General features: G+C 40.5%; 2 protein-coding genes across 2 annotated transcripts in view; both read right to left on the minus strand.

Annotated features, from left to right (window-relative positions):
• Positions 1-10,545, minus strand: part of LOC111162436 (autophagy related 14) — a 35,699-nt gene extending 25,154 nt beyond the window's left edge. The window contains exon 1 of the mRNA XM_022526857.1: positions 10,316-10,545. Within this exon, the coding sequence (XP_022382565.1) occupies positions 10,316-10,536 (221 nt within the window). The 5' untranslated portion in view covers positions 10,537-10,545. The remainder of the gene's footprint in view (positions 1-10,315) is intronic.
• A 1,862-nt stretch (positions 10,546-12,407) lies between these two features.
• Positions 12,408-22,118, minus strand: part of LOC111140634 (TATA-box binding protein like 2) — a 28,400-nt gene continuing 18,689 nt past the window's right edge. The window contains exons 6-7 of the mRNA XM_022492831.1: positions 21,772-21,866; positions 12,408-12,484 (exon numbers count right to left, since the gene is read on the minus strand). Of these exons, the coding sequence (XP_022348539.1) occupies positions 12,408-12,484; positions 21,772-21,866 (172 nt within the window). The remainder of the gene's footprint in view (positions 12,485-21,771; positions 21,867-22,118) is intronic.

The following is a 22,118-nucleotide window of genomic DNA, read 5'->3' on the forward strand; positions in this document are numbered from 1 at the left end:
AAAAGCAAATCAAGTGATATTATATACTTGTGTGACTAAATTAAAATAAGATTAAAAATTCAGTTCCTGGGTGGCCCAGTGGGTTAAGAGGCTGCCTTTGGCTTAGGTCATGATCCCGGGGTCCTGGGATCGAATTCCATGTTGGGCTCTCTGCTCAGGGGGGAGCCTGCTTCTTCTCTCCCTCTGCCTGCCACTCCCCCTGCTTGTGCTCTCTCTCTCTCACTGTCAAATAAATAAATAAAATTAAAAAAAAAATTTCAGTTCTTCCATTCCACTAACCACACTTGGCTAGCACCTGTGGCTGGGAGCTATCTCACTGAGCAGCATAGATACACAACACCAGCGCGGTAAGGTAGGAACTGCATGAAGCAGCAGAACACTCAGAAACCAGTGTGGAACTGAGACAAACTCATAGATTCATCCATGACTTTATCAGGCAACTTACAACAAAACATCTGTCAGAAGATTAATAAATCTAATTATATATTCTGCAGCTATGTATTCCTTGACATACTGTTATGTGCTTCCATTTCCACATATCAAAAATGAGAAACTAATGTGGTATTTACTTCAACCTCACTGATGCAATAAGGTGATTCACGTTCTGATAACCTGAAGGAAGTGATGAACTCACAAGACTCATCAAACCAGGCAAACAAAGACTGACATGGAAGACAAAATCTTGTTTTTAGAGGCTATAAAAGCTCTCCCTCAGATCTGTTGTAGAAATGCCACTTGGCACTACAGCGAACTGGGATGACAAACAACCCTGTCCAGCTTTACACTGAGGCGGTTCTCTTGGGCTTCATTAAAAACAAACCAACTTAAAATGTAAACATACAGTCACCAGCAGGGATAATAAACAAAAGATAACCATTCCTACTGTATCAACCACGTCATAAGTACTGGTGTTCTTCATGAAGGAGATTAAAAATAGGTGGTGTTCACAAAGCTAAACAGCAGATGAGGTCAAGGAATGTGGCCAGGTCAGCATTTCGACTGCCCATCTGCACACTCATCCATTCTCCGCATTCTCTGTCCCCCCACTCATGGAAAGATAAATTCGTTCCACAATTCTTTGCTTTCTCAATAGGGTTTCCAAGAAATAGAAAGATTAATGCAGTCATCCTATTCAAACTAGATTTTCTTTAAAGATTTTATTTACTCATTTGAGAGAGAGACAGAGAGAGAGAGAGAGAACAGGAGTGGAGGGGCAGAGGGAAAGGAAGGAGACTTTCCACTGAACAGGGAGCCCGATGCGGGGCTCGATCCCAGGACCCTGAGACCATGACCTGAGCCAAAGGCAGATGCTTAACCCACTGAGCCACCCATGAGCCCCCAAACTAGGTTTAAGGATACATATTTTACAAAAAAAAAAAAAAAAAAAAAAAAGGCGGGGAGGAAAGGAATATTTTATGTACTATCTTCCAAAAGTAGGGTTTATCACATAAAATATCTTGTGTCCTTTTCCATGTCGGGACATACCAACTAATTCCATTCTTCAACAATACACAGAATTTCAGTGAATGAACATCCTATAATTTGTTTATATGAACTCCTATTGACGAACACTGGCATCACTTCCAAATTTTCACTATTATCAGTAATGTTATAAGTGAATATCCTAGTACACAAATCTTTAAAAGCTTTTAGGTTTCTCAGAAATTCCTATTAATGAAAGAAACTGCTGGGTCAGGTATTTACATACAAAATTTTGGCAGTTATCTTTAAATTTCCTCAGAATCATTTCATATAATTTACAACCCCACCAATGGTGAGTATCTCACTCTCTCCAAATTGCACACTTTTTAGTCTTTGCTAAATTGACCGGCCTCCCCCCCTCCTCCCCCAAAGATCATAATCCGTCTTTTTGCTTTAATTTCACTATTAGAAATGTTGAATGCCCTTTCCTATCTTATTGGCTACTTACTTCTCTTTTGTTGTTCCCATGTCTCTTGTTCATTTTTCTGTAGCTTTTTAAGGATTATTAGGAAAATTAGCCATTTTTCTTTCCAACATCATGAAATTACTTTTTCTCACTTTGCTTTCTGACTAAAGTGTGTTTCTGCTCTACAGAACTTTTCAAACTTTTGTGCAGATACATTTACCAATTCTTTTGCTGTTGTTGAATGGCTCTAGTTTTGGGCTGTTTCCTGAAAGGAATCTGCCAATGAAACTGTACGAGGCTCCGGGGATTTTACAACACCAGATTTTCTCTCCCAATTTAAAAATGCCTTGTATTTACCAAAAATCCTCCACATGTAGAATAGTTTTTTCCCTAAAAAAAGTACTTCCTTAAATCGACTTTGTCTCCTAAATTCTCCCATACTTTGCAGCTATGATTCCCCCCCCCCATTAAAAAAGTACTCCCTTGGGCAAACCTCGGTGGCTCAGTGGGTTAAGCATCTGCCTTTGGCTCAGGTCATGATCCCGGGGTCCTGGGATCGAGCCCCACATTGGGCTCCCTGCTCAGCAGAGGGTCTGCTTCTCCCTCTCCTATCTGCTGCTCCTCCTGCTTGTGCTTTCTCTGTGTCAAATCAATAAAATCTTAAAAAAAAGAAAAAGTACTCCCTTAAACTAACTTTTAAACAGTTCCCCTGCAGTGGGGACAGAGGAGAATAGGGGTTGGTGGTCCCACGGTACAGGGGTGGTCCCAGCATCGGCACACAGCCCAGCTCAGGGCGTCATGCCTGTCTGGGCTGACTTGGGGATGGGTTAGAGCCGGCCCTGAGAAGGGAAGGAAGGCATGACAGGCAGAGGGAATTCTGCTGTTTCACAAGACAAAGAGCTAATTTGTAATGCATGAAAGCATTTCAACACAGCAGTCAGGGTAATGGGGTTAGGGGTGTGCTGCTGCTGAGGCGTCAGCTAGGAGTGTGAGCCCTCTCTCTCCACACTGTTCCAGGGCCACAATCACAGGCAACTGAGTGGATCTACCCACATGCTGGACCACTGACACAACTCTGCTCCACACCACCAGAACACCAGCACTAGGCTGCGCACTCTATCAGGGATCCAGGTCATTAATTTGGTTAAGTCTAGGTGATAATTAACATCCTCATAACATCCACAAGTTGAGTACTTACTATGTCCTAAGCATGTCCTTTCCTAAAATAACTAATCTCTCCATCTGCCTACCCTGTCCTTGCCCTCATCCTAGGAACATAAGTTTACTTTGTGCCTAAGAATATGGCAACAGAAAAGTCTAGGAGACAAACACTAATGAATTTTAAGAAAGGCAGGAAAGAAATAATAACCTTTCAAATGTGGAGTTGAGAGCCTTAAAAATATTAAACCCTTTGAACCAGTTAATGCAGCTCAAAGAAACAGATCAGAGATGAGGAGGAAAATTTATATCTGAAGGCACCAATCATGAAATCGGTCATAATAGCAAAAATTGGAAACAACTTTGATGTCCAATAGGACAATTTATCAAATGATACTATATTGCCATGCAGGAGATTAGAGTATTTTTGAAGACATGTTTATGAGATGTTGAGTTAAAAAAAAAAAAAAGGTACAACACACTATACACACGGTATGTATATATTTTATTTTCCAAATGAAAAAAATCTATAAGCACACACATACACATGCAGATCAACAAGTCTGGAAGGAAACATAACAAATTATTAACACAGCTGTGAAACTATGGGTAAAATTCTCCTTCTTTAGGTATTTTAGTTTTCTACAATAATGATATGTCCACCTACAGTCAGAAAAAGAAAGATATCAATCAATCAAAATTTCTCATGCTTCTCCTCAGAGGATCATATATGCCATAAAAATACATACATAATCCCCTAAAAGTACTTAAGTTCTTGGGTCTCCGGAGTCAGGTTATAGTCCTTGGGGTCCTTAAATTTAAAAGGGGAAATAAGTACTACCAGTTTTTAGGTTGAAAGTGGAGAAGATTTCCCATCTCTGATTTGGGCACAGGTTTGTTAGAAGAATTAATGATGATTTCTGGTTCTAGAAATAAGGCAGTGAGAGCACAGATCTCTCTCTTATGTAAGCAGAGATGGTTAGAGAACTAAATATTTCTTCAATTAAGATACTAACATGGGGGGCGCCTAGGTGGCTCAGTGGGTTAAGCCTCTGCCTTGGGCTCAGGTTATGGTCTGAGGGTCCTGGAATCGAGCCTCGCATCGGGCTCTCTGCTTGGCGGGGAGCCTGCTTCCCCCTCTCTCTCTGCCTGCCTCTCTGCCTACTTATGATCTCTGTCAAAAAAATAAATAAAATCTTTAAAAAAAAAAAAAGATACTAACATGGTAAGAATTCCTAGTCATCAAATTTTTCTTCCTTAAATTCCTTAGGCATACAAAGGTATGCCTAAGGAAGGTTTACAGACAAATGCAATATGAAAAAACAACAACAACAACAACAACATGATCCTTATCAGGATGGTTCTTTTATCATGTTAGAATACTTGGAATATGAGAAAATAGGATAAAAATATACTCTACTGGCAGGAATGAAGGATAAGTCATTAAAAGAAAATAGAAACAAAGCACTGTTTAGTTTCCTCACTCGTAAAACAGGAATAAGGCTATCCTACTTGGTTACAAGGATTAAATAAGATAAATGTGAACATTAAGGTACAGGCAACTTTGTACATAACATATGCTAGTTTCCCTTTTTCTTCATTGCAATGAGTGATTTTGTACTTAATCTCACTAATGTATTAAACTGAACTACATATATAAAAATATAGTTCAGAACTGGAAGAGAGTTTAAGAATTAGCAGAGAGAGCCCAGGAGTAAATAAAGATACAAATACTCTGTATCTCCTCATGTTAAAAATAGGTTCATAACTCATGGGTTTGAGGTAGGGAACAAATGAGATCATAAATGTGAAAGCCTTTTACAAATTCTAGAAGGCATAATGATAAGAGTAGCCACTGATACTGATTGAAACAGAAGCTGTTATCTTCTTAGCAGACGTACATATGTTGGTATAAACACAATTACTAAGCTTCATGGGATGGCAGTTGAGTTCCTTCCTGAAGGACACAGTCAAAAAGAGAAGAGAGGTTGACAAACTGCGTAGGGTATTCAAATGTGGGTTTGGAACTGAATTCTCAAGACAGTAGATTCTTAGAGGCTACGTCGACTGACAACCAAAAAGATCTGGAGAACAGAAATATCTAAAGAATAATTCTGGGCGGAGATGAGGGGGCACCTGCGCAGCTCAGTCGGTTAAGTGTCCGACTCTTGATTTCAGCTCAGGTCATGATTTCAAGGTGGTGAGATCCAGCCTGGGGTCTGGCTCTGTACTCAGTAGGGAGTCTGCCTGAGATTCCTTCCCCCCCTCCCCCTGCCTCTTCCCTTGCTCTCTAAAATAAATAATTAAATCTTAAAAAAAAAAAAGAATAATTTGTGGACATTGGATGTGTCTTCCCTTTGAAATCTTCAATAACATTTAAAATTTTCTGCTTGTCTTATATCCCACCACCCAATATATTTAGCACCTGTATTTGTTTTCTGGTAAAAGTGTAACATATACTCTTAAAAGTCCTAAGTGAAGATAATTCTCCATCATTTCTGAAAACCTACTTATAAAAGCAATATTCATATGCTTATAAATGTCTTTATTTTCTGATCCATGAGTTAAAATAACTGGTTCCTAAATCAGCAGGCAGACTTTTTGGGATGCTACAGTCTCTGATTATCCTCAGATTATGTTCCCCATCTCATTCCTACACTTATCATAAACTGGTAACCAATTTCCACTCTATGGGTTGAGTGGAAAGATTAGTTTAACTTGTCAGTTATCTATTGGGTAACAGTATTATTTTTGGTGTCAAATAAATGTAAATCCAGAAAATTATGTTCCGGTAAAAAGCCCTGTAATTTTAAAACGTTAATCAAAATTCACATAAGACTGTGTTGAGAGGGCTGCTTAATATCATTCCTCTTCATCTCTTAAAGAAGTATACAAGTTAAAAGGCAGATAAAAATCAGAGAAGAAAGTGGGTATTGTTTTAGGAATGGGGCCAAGGTGGGAGATGAGGACAGGACAGTGTTGGTGAGGATACCAATATTATAAATCTCCCCACTGAATAACAACAATAAAATATTCATTTAGATATTTTTCAATCAATCTATCTGCCAAACTCATTCAGTCCACAAAATTATGTGAAGACCCATGTTCCCTACTTAGGAGTCAAAGGAACTAATTGTTGTGAGGTAGACTGTTGAAATCTAATTTTCTCTGAACTGCTAAACTCTTAGAACCTTTATATTCAGCTAGTCTATTAATGAAGACTGAAAAAATAAATTTATAAGAACTCTGATATACATCATCACATTCAAGATCCATAGAGGCACAGCTAATCTGGCTAATTTACCAAAAAGAAATCGGAGTTTAAACAAGGGTTTTCCAACCATGCTGTAGTGTCCACATTCTATATCTAAGTGTTTTCCTGAAGTTAGTGAGGGGCTTCTTATGAAGTATGAGAGACTGAAGGCAGCAAAGCAGAGAATACAAAATTTTTCATAAATACTGAGGACAGGAGAATATTTCAAAATCAAGCTATGACCTGCACAACTTAAGGCTTATTAGTATTAAGTGTAATTCCTGGAGAGTAAGAGACCTTTCTCCTCTATAACTTGCCAGGGTATTTTGTGCAGATAGCTGTGCCCACTGAGAGCACATTAAAAATGATTTTACTATTAGGACAGTGGTCCTGGGTCTTAAGAGATTCTTACATCCTACTAGATATTGGGCACCGTTCTAGGGAACAAAAAAAAAAGAAAACAAAACATTCCACTTATTAAGGAATGCACAGTTGGGAAAGGGGAAAGATGGAGAATGAAGTGAAGCGGGCGGGGCAGACCACTGTGGCAGTCCTGTCATCCCTGAACCCTAAAGTTTCTTTTTTATCTCTAAAAATTCTGGATGATTCTGGTATTTGCTCTTCATTTGTCTGCTTGGTCAGAAAAAGAAATCCATGATTACAAACCCCTCTTCTGAAAATTCACTTTAATGTTCAGATTTAGCAAAAAATTTTGATCTCAGTTTTGAAAGTGGTATCGTCTTCGCCATTCTTTCAACAATATGTCTACCATGTGCTATCCACTGCTGCCACACTCAGCACCAGTGATCTGACTGAACAAAATCAGAATTCACGCTGTCACGGTACTACATTCTGGAGGCAGGTATCTTCCCTGAATAAATAACATCATATATCATGCTCAGTATCATGAAATAACAGAGGATTGCAACAGAAAATGACGGCATGGCGGAGGGGAGATGGAAATGGGAATATATCTTACTGAAGGTCAGGGAAGGCCTTGCTGATTAAGTTACATTTAAGGTGAGAGTTGAAAGACAAAGCGGCAATCGGAAGGGAAAGTGTTCAGGCACAAGGAACAGCAAGGGAAAAAGACCAGTGATGGAAAAGTTTTGTATGTTTGAGGATCTGATAGAAGGTTTGTGACTACAGAGAAGTATGAGGGAACATGGCATGAGTTTATTTTCTGAGTACTTAATATATGCTAGACATCATGCTAAGTACTTTAATGCACACTCTTACATCATCATTACCAAACCTATGAAGTTAGATTTTCCCTCCCCATTTTCAAAAGGACCTAAACAAGCATAGGAGAGATTAAGAAACTTGTTCAAAATCACATAGCAAGTGGTGGAGTGTGGATTCAATTCAATGCAACATGAATCCAAACTTATAGCCAAAGTTAGAAGATAAGCAGAAGACAAATCAAATAAAACTTTACATGCCACAGTAAGGAGCTTGAATTTTATTCTAAGTGCAGTGGAAAGCCACCAAGAAATTTAAACAAAACTGTGACATTATATGATTTACATTTCTGTGGCTGCTGTGTGGAGGAGTTATATGGGTAAATGAAATGAAACCAATAAGTCGTCAGGAAAGAAATGATATTTGTCTGGACTAGAAGCAAACCAATCCAAGACCTATTTTGGAGCAAATCAAATTAGCCTTGCCAATGACTTAAAGACATGGGATAAGAAAAAGGGGAAAGTCTAGAATAACTCCCAGATTTCTGGCTTTAGTAACAAATAGATGACGATGGATAACCATGAAATGGCTTAGGATCAGACTAAGTTTAGGAAAAAGGGGTAGTGTCATTCAATCATTCAATAAATCTTTACTAATTCTATATGTGAAGATACAAAAGAGTACAAAACTGATAAAGTTCTGTCTTCCTACAGCTTCCACCACTGGAGTTGGGGGCGGGGGCAGTTAGACAAACTGACATGTAAATCATAAGTGAGTGCTAAGTGCTATGGAAGACAACAAAGCAGGTGGGAAAGGAGGTTACGATTTTAATTAAATGGTTAGAGAGAGCTTCTCTAACATATGAGCAGAGGTCTGAAGGCTACAAAGAAAGCAGCCCTGAAGATTTCTGGGAGAAAAGAGCTCTCAGCATCTGAGTAAGACTGCACTGGCCCTGAGGCACGAGTGTTCTTCATATGTTTGAAGACTGGCAGGGAGGCCAGGGTGGTACAGCAGAGTAGGTAAGGGAAAAAAGAGATCAGAGGGGAACAGACAATATGGAACTTCTGTTAAGGATTTCACCTTTTTTTTACTTTGGGTAAAACAAAAAACCCTTGCAAGATCAAAGATTTGTAGAGGAGTGGTGTTACTTCAGCTGCAAGATGGAAATTACACTATAAGGGAGCAAGGGTAGAAGCAGAAACTCAAGAAGCAATAATCCTCTCATGGATCAGACCAGGAAATAGTGAAAGGGTAATATTTAGATAGGTTTTAAAGAACAAACAGGATTTCTTGATGGAATTAGGTATGGTGGTGTTAAGAGAGAAGTCAAGGAAAGCTAGGCAGGTTTTTTTGACCTGTATCAAAGAACAATGAAGTTACCATTTACTGGGTTGGGATGAGCATGGGAGGAAAAGATTCATCATGGAAAACCATGAGTTCAGTTTGCCATCTTAAAATGGAGATACTTATTACAAATTTAGAAATAGATGTTTAGTAGGCAGCTGCTTACTGGATCTCAAAGAGGTCTGCGTTGGAGATACAAGTCTGACAGGCATCTTTAACGCATGGCCATTATTTAAATCATGGCAGTGGATCTGGGAAAAAAGTAGAGATAGAGAACTGGAGCCAGAACCGAACCTTGATAAACTCCATCAGTTAGACCCTGCCATCTCATGCCTGGTAGTCTTATAGTGAAACAACTGGTTTAATTTTTAAAGCTATCACTTATTACACCAGCAATTTCTAAAGCCATCAAGTGCATCAATGAGACACAGTAATGAACTAAAAAGATACCATACAAAACTCAAAAGAGAAACTGCATTTATGATGAGAGAAATACTAGGAACTCAAAATGTTTCCAAATATAGAGATTGTACAATCCTGTGGTTAGGTACATGATATAAGATATACTCAGGCTGTCTGGATTTTAATTCTGGTCCCTATGCTTATTATCTGTGCGACCAAGGCAAGGCACTTACTGTGCAGTGTCCTCAACAGTAAGTTGGAGATAAAAACCTACTGGGTTGTTGTAAATGAATACTTGAACTTTCGCTCTCAAAAAGTTACCTTACTGTCAATGACACTAAACAAAAGCTGAGATCCTGCAGTTAATCACACTAATTTTTCAGTTATCTTAACCAGAGACCACTAGCTCTGTGTTTAGTTTCAAAACAAGGCCAAAACATGCTTTGATATTTAATTCTCTTATCTAAGGGCTTATGCCTCTCAGTCTGGATTTTTAAATAAAGCCAAAACATCGCCAAAAGCCTTAATATCCAAAGTGATTTTTGGAGGCATAGAGGAGAAAAGGGAACAACTAGCTAGTCCTATTTCACACATCAGAATAAACATGTCTCCTAACAAGGTCCAGCTGTGACATAGGGCACCATGGCCGAATCCTCCTCAGTCAGTTATCTGATTCTCTCCTGGTCTCTCCTCTACAGAATGAACGTGCTTTCGAAGATAAAGAAAGGTTAAACCCAGCTTTTAAATGAAAGTCCAGCAAAGTGCCGAGAATCTAACCCTATGACAGCAATAGGGGAAAACTCCTCCAGGGTCACCATCTGTCCCTTACCTTTAGTACCCAGGAGCACCGTAGGGTCGGACTCCTCTCGGGGAGGTGCGGGGGGGGGGGTGTTAGTGGGGAAACCGCAACCTTCCCTCTTCTGGTCCCCACCCCCGACCTCTGGGAGCAAAGCGGCTACCCTCCCCATATTCCCTCTCCTCTCGCGGGGCTCCGGGCCCCGGACCCGAGCCCCAAGCTCTAACCTCCATTCGCGGAGCAGTAGGAGACACCCAGGGAAGAAACAATAGAGCCGTGGCGGCTGCCGTACCTCTCCCGGTCGCGACCGTCAAAGTAAACGAAATCGCCGTTCTGGACGCACTTGGCGCAGGTCAGCCGCCGGCGGGTAGTGTTGCACAGCGGACACCGCTCGACAGCCACGTAGAGCCCCTCGGCGTCGTCCACGGAGTCCACCAAGTCCCTAGCGAGCGGCCGGGGCCCGCAGCCAGGAGCCTCCGGCGCCCGGGCTCCCTTCCCACTGGGAGACGCCATGATGGCCTGAGAGCAGAGCCAGTCACGTGGGATTTTGTTTTCAACCAGGTGCATCCTGGGCGAGGAGGAGGGGCCTGGGGAGGCGCCGAGAGCGCGGGCGGGGTCCGACGAGCCCCTGGTCCAGCCTCTCCGAGCTCGCGGCCGGGAGGGCGGGCCGCGCTGTTGCTCTTCCTGTCTGCGGAGGGGGAAGCCTGCCCGAAGCGTGAATTACGTTAGAGGGGCGAGTCAGCCAAGCAAAATGTCATCATCCATTTCTTCACGCCAAGGCTACAAGTTAAAGCCTCAAACTTGTGCAAAAATAGCAATACGGTGCCCTAGGGATTCTGGGGAAATGGGAACAAAATAAGGGAATTTCTTTAATTCGCTATGGGTGGTTTTAAATTTGCTGGAAGTACAGTGAAGTCGGGTGTGGGGGCTGGGTCGTGGAGAGAGGCTGTATTTGGGCTCACCTACCTCCTTTATAGGTTACCTCCTTTATAAATTCATAACTTCTCTGTACTTGCATTCTTATCTGTTAAATGGAGATACAGCACCTACCCAAAGTCGGGAGGATGAATCATACGTTTAACAAGTGGAAACAATCGTGCTAAACGTGGAAATCTAAGTTCTCTTTCTGAAAACTGAATTTTAAATTAATGTCCAACATTCTACTCTGTGCCATGCTCTGAGAAAGAATTTGAACTAGGTAGAATTTAATTGAATTCGATTACTCCAAATTACTTTCTGTGGAGGTAAATAGGGTGTGTGGGAGGATTAAGGCAGAGTAATTCGTGTTTGAAAATGCCTCCAAACTACAGAAGGAAAAAAGAAAAGTGTGCCTATAAGTCAGTTTACCTAGACCAGTGACTCTCAAGGATTCTTTTGGTAGGCTGTCAAGTGATAACTGCCTTGAATTCTCTAGCTGCGACTTCTCGCCCAGGTACCACACCCAAAGATTCGCAGCTACCTCAGAGGCATAAAGCGATGGAAGAGGACCACTACAAACTTGGCAGGTGAGAAACTGAACTCTCCCTCCTCACAAATCGGTTTCCTCATCTTGATGCAAGACATAATAGAATCCCTGACCACTTGGGAACCAGAGCCATGAGTCCTCTTAGCCCCATCTCTCCTTGAGAACCAGCACATCTCCATCAAATTCTGAGGATTCCGCAATCTAATTAGGTCTTGCATCTGAACACTTTGCTCCATCCTCCCAATCTGGTCTATTGTAATACCATGACATAGAATTTTAAAGGCACAAGAAAGCAAGAAGTCCCTAAGCTGTTTTAGCTTACGCTAAACCTGAATGGTTCCCCAAAGTTTCTTTTAAGCAAGAGGAATAATTTCCTCTGATCATTTCGAACAAAAGGATATTTAATTTGTCTTAAGGTTTCAGACTTTCACGTTTCACTTGTATTCTGACAGGATCCTTCACAGTGCCTATATAGTGGCCAGGACCATCCCTCAATATTTTAAAAGGCAAAAAAATAGACACAGTTTCTATCCTGCCAGATGATGTTGCAGATATGATCTATTCTATGCAGTTATCTGAAACTTCTGTATATTCCTGTGTATTTTCAGAGGACACATTAACAGACTAAATCTTTCACAAGAGCAGAATATTAAATTTTAATGATTAAATATCATTAACATTATTCTAGCAAGGCCCTAAATCTCTCAAATTCTGAAGTGTTTACTTTTTCCGTTTTTAAAATAACATACACGTCATTTTTGAAAAAGAAGTTTCTTTAATTTTTAGGCATGGATACTCCTATAGAATCATCCTTTAACAAATAAAGTCAAAATCTGTGTGGAAAATCTACAATCCAGTGGTTTGTGCTGGCTTATGCACACACTCAAACCAGTATAATGTGAGATGCTGAGTGACTTACTCAGGCTTTTTTAAAACCCTTTAGAATAGGATAGATGTTTTCAAATGCTTCATAGATCTCAGAACGTTCTTTGGCACCTATAAAGAAATCCAAATTGATACAATCTTTAATATAAAGACAATACCCAAATTTTCTTAGGACTAAAATTTCATTGTCATCTCCAAGTACTTTTAATACGAAGACATCTCCTTAGGTTTACTTGGGAAGTGACATTTTGGTAAAGACAAAAGAATTTGCTGGTGACAGCCATATCCGACAAACACATACCCTAGAGGAGAGTTTTCTAGTACTTCACTACATGGGCGTATCAGTTCATCTTTTGCCTCACAGAGCACAGTATGAAATATGGGGATGTTATCACTCAGCATGCCATGAACAGGACCACAGAACACGACCTTCATCAGGACCTGTGGACACTTAGCTATCAGCAAACGGGACTTCCTTTGATCCACTCAGGTCTAGTTAATATCTTGATTTCCTAATATTGACTAACAGGGTGAGACAAACTACAGCAAATGTTTTACATTTCATTGTATGAGAAGAGATTATTAGAGGAAGAAAACCGAACCACTGTCACTCCTTAGTGACTTAAGTTTCAAGGGATCTTTCATTAGAACTGCTGTAGGGATTAAAATAGATAAAAACATGAATTAGACATGGTCCCTCCTCTTGAGAGGTGATCAGTCAGATGTTGTTCATCTCTCCGCACCACCTACTGCCACTACTTCCACCTTCAAGGCTACACAGGTACACAGTACGGAGAGGGGCGGTACCGGGTTATGGACCGGTAATACTGATGTTTAGATGGAGCTCTCAGCTAATCAGGAAACTACTCCCTGAACCACTGGCAGGAGGTTAAGGAAAAGAATATAAAAACAGTATGAAGAGAAATAGAAAATAGCTTAAGCTGATAAAGACTCTTCCTTGAGAGCCATAAAGCTAAGGCTTGGTTAAGAGAGAAGTTTCCAGTGAGAAGTGGTTATCTTGTTTAATCAAAAGACTAAGAGGAGAGGCGCCTGGGTGGCTCAGTCAGTTAAGCATTAAGCATTGTCTTCTGCTCAGGTCATGATCTCTAGGTCCTGGGAGAAGCCTGCATCCAGCTTCCTGCTCAGCAGGGCATCTGCTTCTCCCTCTCACCTTATGCATCTCCCCCTACTCACAGTCTCTCTTTTTCTTTCTCAAATAAATAAATAAAATCTTAAAAAAAAAAAAAAAAAAGATGAGAGGAAATCACCAAAAGGAGGATCACCAGATTTGAGAATCAGGTGGAAATCCCAATTCAGAATCAAGGATGAGCTGTAATAATAATTTAAAAAATGGAAAATAAAAAAGTTTTGGCAAAGATATGGAGAAATTAGAACTCTCATACATTGGTGGTGGGAAGGTAAAATGATTCAGCCACTGTGGAAAACAGTTTGGCAGTTCCTCAAAAATGTTAAGAATTACCATATGACCCAGCCATTCTACTCCCGGGTATATACCTCCCAAATTGAAAACAGGTACTCAAACGACGTGCATGCAGACACGTATTCATGGCAGCACTATTCACAAGAGCCAAAAAGTGGAAATAACTCAAGTGCCCATCAACAGATGAACAGATAAACACATTGTGATGTATATATACAATGGAATATTACTTAGCCACAAAAGGAATGAAGAATGAGGTTGTTATACATGCTACAATGTATGAACCTCAAAAACATTACACTAAGTGAAAGAAGCCAGACACGAGAGGTCACACATTGTAGGATTCCATTTATATGAAATATCCAGAATAGCTAATTCCAGAGACAGAATGCAAATTGGAGGTTGCCAAGGGCTAAGGAGAGGAAGGACGGGAGAGAAACTGCTTAATGATATGGGAATTTCTTCTGGAGTAATCCAAATGTTTTGGCACTAGCAAGAGGTGGTGGTTGCAGAAACTGAGTGTACTAAATGTCACTGAATTATTCACTTTAAAATGGTTAGGTTTATATTACGTGCATTTCACCTCAAGTTTTTAAGAAAATGTTAAAGAATCAATAAGTCCTTGTAAGCTTAAATTTCTTTGAGAGGCTGGCGAAAAGTTACTTATTTGGGGCACCTGGGTGGCTCAGTGGGTTAAGCCTCTGCCATCAGCTCAGGTTGTGATCCCGGGGTCCTGGGATGGAGCCCCCGCATTGGGCTCTCTGCTCGGTGGGGAGCCTGTTCCCTCCCCACTCCCCCACCCCCCACCCGCCTCTCTGCCTATTTGTGATGTCTGTCAAATAAATAAATAAAAGTTTTTTTTAAAAAGTTACGTACTCATCGCTGATGAGTTTACTATGTGTGAGTCTCTGCCCTCAAAGATGTGGGGTCGGGGGAAAGGATGAGGAAGAGGGTGCGTTACTGACATGAGTAATAGAAACTCTGTAACTTGAGGGGTAGGAAAAACCCCATAAGCCTCAGATTTTTATTACAGGATTAATATTTTAATTTCTCAAGTGATCGTTTTTGTAGAAACCAGTGAGTTGGGAAAGCAGTAAGTGAAATACCGTAACAAAAAATCCTGCCTCTGGTTTGATGGCCCTTTTCTGCTTCTAGGTACATTTGAATGTGACAGCTTTCTTATTAGGAGACAGTGAAGTGGAGTAGATCTAGCAAACACCCACCTACCCATTCAACCTCCAACCCCACCCACCAAAATCAGTATTCCTTTTATATTTAATTAAGAAACAGAGGGTCTAGGTCCAACATTCTAGCTGACTATGTACTTCAGTTTTTCATAACACTTAAATCATACTTAAGAGGATTTTGAAGTCCCTGTTTAGCATTCTGGCCTCTGCTAGAGAGCAGAAAACACCCATCGCCCAGGAGAAAACAGACACTGAGAATGATCATTATTTTATATCACAGAAAAACTTCTGTAGGCACAAAAGGGCTTTATGGGAATTAACTAATCCAATTCCCTTCATTTCCTTCATGGGAAAACAAGGCCCACCAAGTTGAAGTTCCACTGAATCATGGATAGCAGCCATGGATGAAGTCCTCAGTATCCAGTATCCCTTCTAAAAGTCAGCAATACTATGTATATCGACCATTCTCTTACACCATACTCATGTTAAGACATGAGGCAGGAATCTATCAAAATCCTAGAGGAGAACATAGGCAGTAACTTCTTCAACATCGGCCACAGCAACTTCTTTCAAGACATGTCTCCAAAGGCAAAGGAACAAAGGTGAAAATGAACTTTTGGGACTTCATCAAGGTCAAAAGCTTCTGCACAGCAAAGGAAACAGTCAACAAAGAGGCAACCCACAGAATGGGAGAAGATATTTGCAAATGACACTACAGACAAAGGGCTGATATCCAAGATCTATAAAGAACTCTCAAACTCAACACCCAAAAAACAGATAATCATGTCAAAAAATGGTCAGAAGACATGAACAGACACTTCTCCAAAGAAGACATACAAATGGCTAACAGACACATGAAAAATGCTCATCATCATTAGCCATCAGGGAAATTCAAATCAAAACCACATTAAGATACCACCCTATACCAGTTAGAATGGCCAAAATTAGCAGGACAGGAAATAACAAGTGTTGGAGAAGATGTGGAGAAAGGGGGACCCTCTTACACTGTTGGTGGGAATGCAAGTTGGTGCAGCCACTTTGGAAAACAATGTGAAGATTCCTCCAAAAATTAAAAATAGAGCTACCCTATGACCCTGCAATTGCACTACTGGGTATTTACCACAAAGATACAGATGTAGTGGGGAAAAAGGGGGGGCCATATGTACCCCAATGTTCATAGAAGCAATGGCCACAATCACCAAACTGTGAAAAGAGCCAAGATGCCCTTCAACAGACAAATGGATAAAGAAGATATGGTCCATATATTCAATGGAGTATTACTCAGCCATCAGAAAGGATGAATATCCAACTTTTGCATCAACATGGATGGGACTGGAGGAGATTATGCTGAGTGAAATAAGTCAAGCAGAGAGAGTCAATTATTATATGGTTTCACTTACTTGTGGAGCATAAGGAATAACATGGAGGACATTAAGAGAAGGAAAGGAAAAGTGAGTTGGGGGAAATCGGAGGGGGAGACAAAGCATGAGAGACTGTGGACTCTAAGAAACAAACTGAGGGTTTTGGAGGGGGACGGGGTGGGGGGTTGGGTGAGCCTGGTGGTGGGTATTAAGGAGGGCACGTATTGCATGGAGCACTGGGTGTGGTGCATAAACAATCTTGGAACACTGAAAAAAATAAAATTAAATTAAAAAAAAAAAGTCAGCAAATAAACATGGCCCGCATTTATAACTGGGTATTACAATGAGGGGATTTGGTCCCTTTAGTCAAATACTTCCTCACCAAAAATAAGTATCCAACTTTATGGGAACTGACATTGGTCCTGTAGTCTTAATAATCTATAATCAAATATCTCAATCTGAAGCACCAGGCTCCAGGTAGAGGACTCTAGCTTTTAAGCAAACCTGACCAGTCTTTTCCTTTAGGTAATAATGAGCACCACTCTGGGGAATAAAGACCATTCCTCACCATGGTGACAGAGGTGGAAACTCTGTGGCCAGTGCAATAAAGAAAGCTCTGAAATCACTCTGGATGGGCTTGAATACCAGCTCTACCATTAACTAGGTTTGAATATCACAGGCAAGTTGTTCAACTTCTGAGTTCCCATTTCCTTACCTGTAAAATAGCCTTCTCAGAGGGCTATTATGAGTTTTATGAGTGAACATTTTTAAAAAGTCCTTTGTAAGCCATCCCATTTTACAAAATCTAAGCCATTTTTATTGTCCTAGAAGAACATGGTTCAGGATCAGGGATGTCGGGACAGCTGGCCCAAGCACACATGGTCTAATGTAAGAGCCAGTCTCACATAATCTGTGTCCTTCCCCAGGGCTGATTCCTGGCGGGGACTATGGGGACTGCAGGAGATTTGCTTTTCCATCCTCAGCACCTAAAAACAGTATGGGTACCTGATAGGCACCCAAAGTTGATGAAATATCTGCCATCTGTCAAGAAGGTTTATAAGCTCATCCCTACCCCCTCAGCCACCCCAATTTCCAATACTGCTTGGATTTTCCAATTCTATTTTTACGCCAAGTCATAACTACGTACCTTATTTTCCCTAGGATACCATATGTGTATGCACACAAGGGAAAAAGCTTACAAATTGCAAGAGATGGCATTAAATCCTCCCAAATATACATTTTACAGCGTATACTAACTTGCTTTATTGGGGGACTCCCAGTAATGACTGGCAGGGGTATGCTCTCTCTGGCCTACTTGCTAACAAGAACTGCTGATGTCTAGCTGATGGACAGTCACCCGAAGTAACAAAGACCCAGCTTCTTAAGAATTATGCTGGAGGGAAAGAAAGAACTGTGAAGCATTTTAGATGCTAGACTAAAGCCTCTTTAGATGTCAGATTCCCATCATCAGGACAAGGCAGCACAGCAAGACTCCAGTCTTCCAATGCTAGGGGGAAAACGAGTGGGCTTTCACCAAGGGAGCACCAGGTAACGTTTATAACACATTCACCCTCCACTGGTACTGTTCTTTGGCCTGCTCACACAGAGCAGGTAGTTTCTCTGGCCACCTGCCTTTTACAGGTGTGGAAATCAAGGTGAACTTAAACTCACCCAAGGCCACACAGCCAAGAAATGGTCGAGCCTGGATTCAAAGCAGACAGTTGGTTCCCAGAGCCCAGCCTCTTAGCCATCACATGTGCTACCTCTTACCACTAAGAGCATTTCTCTTTCCTTAAGCTGATGAGGAAGAGAAGGGAAAAGGTGCCCTCAAAGACCACAGAGGCATCTGCACAGACACCTAAGGAGCTGGGGGACAGAGTGAGTACATGGAGGGTGGGGGCTCCAGAGCCAGGCTGCTCAAGTTCCCACCCGTGCCGTAGCACATACAGTTGTCTGACATTGTTAATGATTTCTCCACTGGCCCCATTTTCCAGGTGAGGAAACTGAGCTCCTCAGTGCAACCTTGTGGAATTAACTAGAACCCACATAAAAGCTCTTATCACGGTGCCTGGAACGGACACGCCCAATGTATGTTCACTTTATGGTGTCTGACCTTAGAAATGAAAGCTGACATATTTGCTGTTCATTTTATATCACTCCAGCACATCCTAGCTATATTAGTTTTACTGTGGTTTGAGAAAGAAAAATCCTAGGTCCTAAATATCATACCAGCCACAGGAAACCAGCATGGGCTTGGGAAAACAAGGGTTAAGCTTTGCTCAGGTCCCGTTGCTTTCTGCTGTCAGGGGGCACGACACGCAGTAGGGCGGTAGGGCTTCTTTGTCATCAGCTCACTTAACTATAATTAGAACATTCAGATGTAGCCTTGGACATGGTGGCCCCAGCTTTGGCACCTCAGGGAGTTAGACAATTTTACACGGATAAGTTATTTTCAGAGGTCCTGAAAATGGCACATGATACAACGGTTTAGAATTGCACTTACGGTAGGTGTGCTGGTGTTCTACAGTTCCTACCTAGGGAAGGGCTGGGATCCATCATTTAATTACAGTGGAATGCAGAGTGCATTTGTAATTTCAGTACTCTAACATTTTCTAGGCAAAAATTATTTACCCTTGTTGGGACCTTTCAAAACAGCTCTGCAGAGTCTTGCTGTGTGGGCCTCTAGGAGTCTCCTGGACACTCCACGTGACCATCTCCTGCTAAAATTCTAGAAGCAAGGCTAAAGGGAGGCCTCCTTGGTCCCTTTCCTTAGGTTTATACCCAAAATTGGGTCCTTGCATTTTTAAACCCTTTGCAGGTGAAAAGTCTAGATATGTAAGGATAAGAGGAAAAGGAACATATGTCTCAAAGTGTGAAGCAAACATAACCTAAACCATGGATTCTAGAGGAAGTGCTTTAAGACAGTTAGTGCCAGCAGGGAAAGATCCCAATAGATAATTACTTCTGTTTCAGTATCAAGACATCCATTGTCTTTTTCTTCATATTGTAAGCAGAACTTTGGACTTCAGTCAATACAACTCTCATTCCTCCCTTCACAAAACTGATGATCTGCACCTCGCAAGAATGAAGAAGTTCAGCTTTGTTTGTTTTACATGCTGAACGCATAACAAGCTTTCCGGGAACGGTACTGCATGGTCTTTGGCATTGCACGTAGACACCACTTCTGCCACTTGAAATTGTAGCAAATGTGTACATGCAAGTTGTTTTCCTTTTTCCTCTTCATTGGGGTAAGCGGGAAAGCTGGTTTGAATTAAGGATATTTAAAGGGACTTGTTTTGTGTATCTATACTAGAAACTTAGCCTGTGCTTGTCAACTGGCACTTTTAATAAGACTGATTAATAATGACACATAGCAAGTAGGTGAACATGCCCTTCCCAGGAACTTCAAAAGTTTGTTCCTTTCCGTAGGCCGTACGCTTGTTCCAATATTTATACTGTTCAACTTACTTGGCATACTTTCCCCCACTTCCTTCAGGACAGATAGGAATAAACTTTATGTCAGTCTCTAGGAGGTCTTGATTATTCTAGACTCTACATTCACAGCATCTGAGAAGCTGTAGCTTTGCTGTATTTGAAAGGTTCTTGAATTCTAAACAAGCTTTCCCCACTTCAAAGACTAGTTATTTGTTACAGTAAAACAAACTATGAAACTTTACTGGGAGTTCTAAAAGAAGACTTAAGAACAGAAATTCCATGTTTTGGGATGCTGAGTGATAACTTTATATAGAAATATAAAGGTCAAATGGAGTCATCATGAATTAATAATGAGAGTGATACATCGCGGGAAGCTGGCTGGCTGGCTGTTTGAGGTTGGGCGTAATCAGTTTGGCCTCCTGCCGTATGAATTCAGCATTCATCTCAATACAGAATAGTAAAATGTGTAAGAAGTCAGACACAATTAGATAAAAGTAGCAGACTTCATGAAGATGGTATGGAAAAGAGTCTTAACAATTTACCTCAAGAATTTTAAAAACCCTTCTCTATGTAAAAATAAACCAACTGGAAAAAGCTATAAGTGTAACAAAGAGTAATTACTTTCAATATTATGGTCAACTCCTACAAATCTTTACGGGGAAAAATAATTTAAAAAGTAAGTAGACAGAAAGAATTAAGTTATGTACACACTCTACAAAAGGTAAAATGCTATTACTTGAAGAGGTTTTAAAAAATCATCAATTTCTATTTCTGATTACCAGTGAGGTAAGGCAGTGAGATCATTTTCACTTACAAATTTTCTTTTGTGCCATTTTTGTTTTGAATGCTACTGAGAGTTTGTAAAAGATACTTAAGCAGGAGCACCTGGGTGGCTCAATGGGTTAAGCCTCTGTCTTCGGCTCAGGTCGTGATCTCAGGGTCCTGGGATCGAGCCCCACATTGGGCTCTCTGCTCAGTGGTGAGCCTGCTTCCCCCTCTCTCTGCCTACTTGTGATCTCTCTCTCTCTCTCTGTCAAATAAATAAATAAAATCTTAAAAAAATAAAAGATACTTAAGCACACTGCTGGTAGGAACGTATCATGGGAAAGAACTATATTGTGTATCCCTTTAAAAAAACAACTTGGTAATTTGTACTCAGAACCTTAAGAATAGACCTATCCTTCAACAAAGTTCCACTTCCGAGCATCCACAGTAATAATTCTCCACACATAAAAATAGCCAAATGTTTGTGCCATTATAAGCAGCAAACAAAGAAGGAACATTTAAATATTTGACAATGGAAAAATAAGTCTGATAGGATAATGTGTTAGAGCAGAAGTCAGGAAACAGACGGCTAGTCCTATTTTTGTATAGCCTGTGAGCTAAAAATGGTTTTAAATTCAATCATTTAAAAATGGCTGGGGGCAAAACAAAACAACAAAAAACAAAGAAGAATATTGCATGACCCGTGTAAATTATACGAGTTATATTAAATTTACATTTCAGCATACTTTCCTCTATGTATTGTCTATAGCTACTCTCGCACGGAACATTGCAGAGTTCTACTGTTGCAACAGAGGCCCTAAGGCCACAAAGCCTAAAACATTTAGTGTTTGGCGCTTTACAGAAAAAAGGTTTGATGATCCCTCTGTTAGAACACTGTGCAGCTGTGAAAAGTGTTCTTGAGGAGTTTGTAACAATGATCGAAGCTACGTGGTATAATGGTTAATAAAAATGCAGGATGTAAAGATAAGCATATATATCAAAAGGACATAAAAACATGAAAAAATTATATTGTTTTGGGTATTAAGACCAATGAGTGATGGTATAATCCTTCCTGCCTTTGTTTTCCCCAGGTGTTCTACAATATTAAGACTTACTTTATAATGGTGAACAAAGCTATTTAAAAGGAAAAGCAAAGCAACATGTAGCTACTGAATTTTATGAAAGTCAGAAAATAACCTTAGAACTTACCTGTCAACACAACTTTTCCAGATACAAAGATAAGCAACACAATTCGTGGTTTCACCATTCTATAAATAAGGCCAGGAAACAATTCAGGTTCATAACTGTTCAGATGTAAAAGGAAAAAGTTAAAAATAGTATTATTCAACTACTTTCCCAAAACATTCGAGACCCAGCATGTTAAAGCTATTCTACCAAAAACTTTTGGCCATCTTAATAAAAATAGTCTGGAGTGCCCTATGCAGTTCCTTGGGACAATCAAGAACAGAATTCATCTTTGATCATAACATTTTTTCAAGTGCTGGCCATGCTAAGCTATTAGAAATTAAGGTAATGTAGGGCATCGAATTTAATGT

The sequence above is a fragment of the Enhydra lutris genome, unplaced genomic scaffold (assembly GCF_002288905.1).
Source record: "Enhydra lutris kenyoni isolate GAN:26980312 unplaced genomic scaffold, ASM228890v2 scaffoldscaffold4, whole genome shotgun sequence".
NCBI classification, from domain to species: Eukaryota; Metazoa; Chordata; class Mammalia; order Carnivora; family Mustelidae; genus Enhydra; species Enhydra lutris.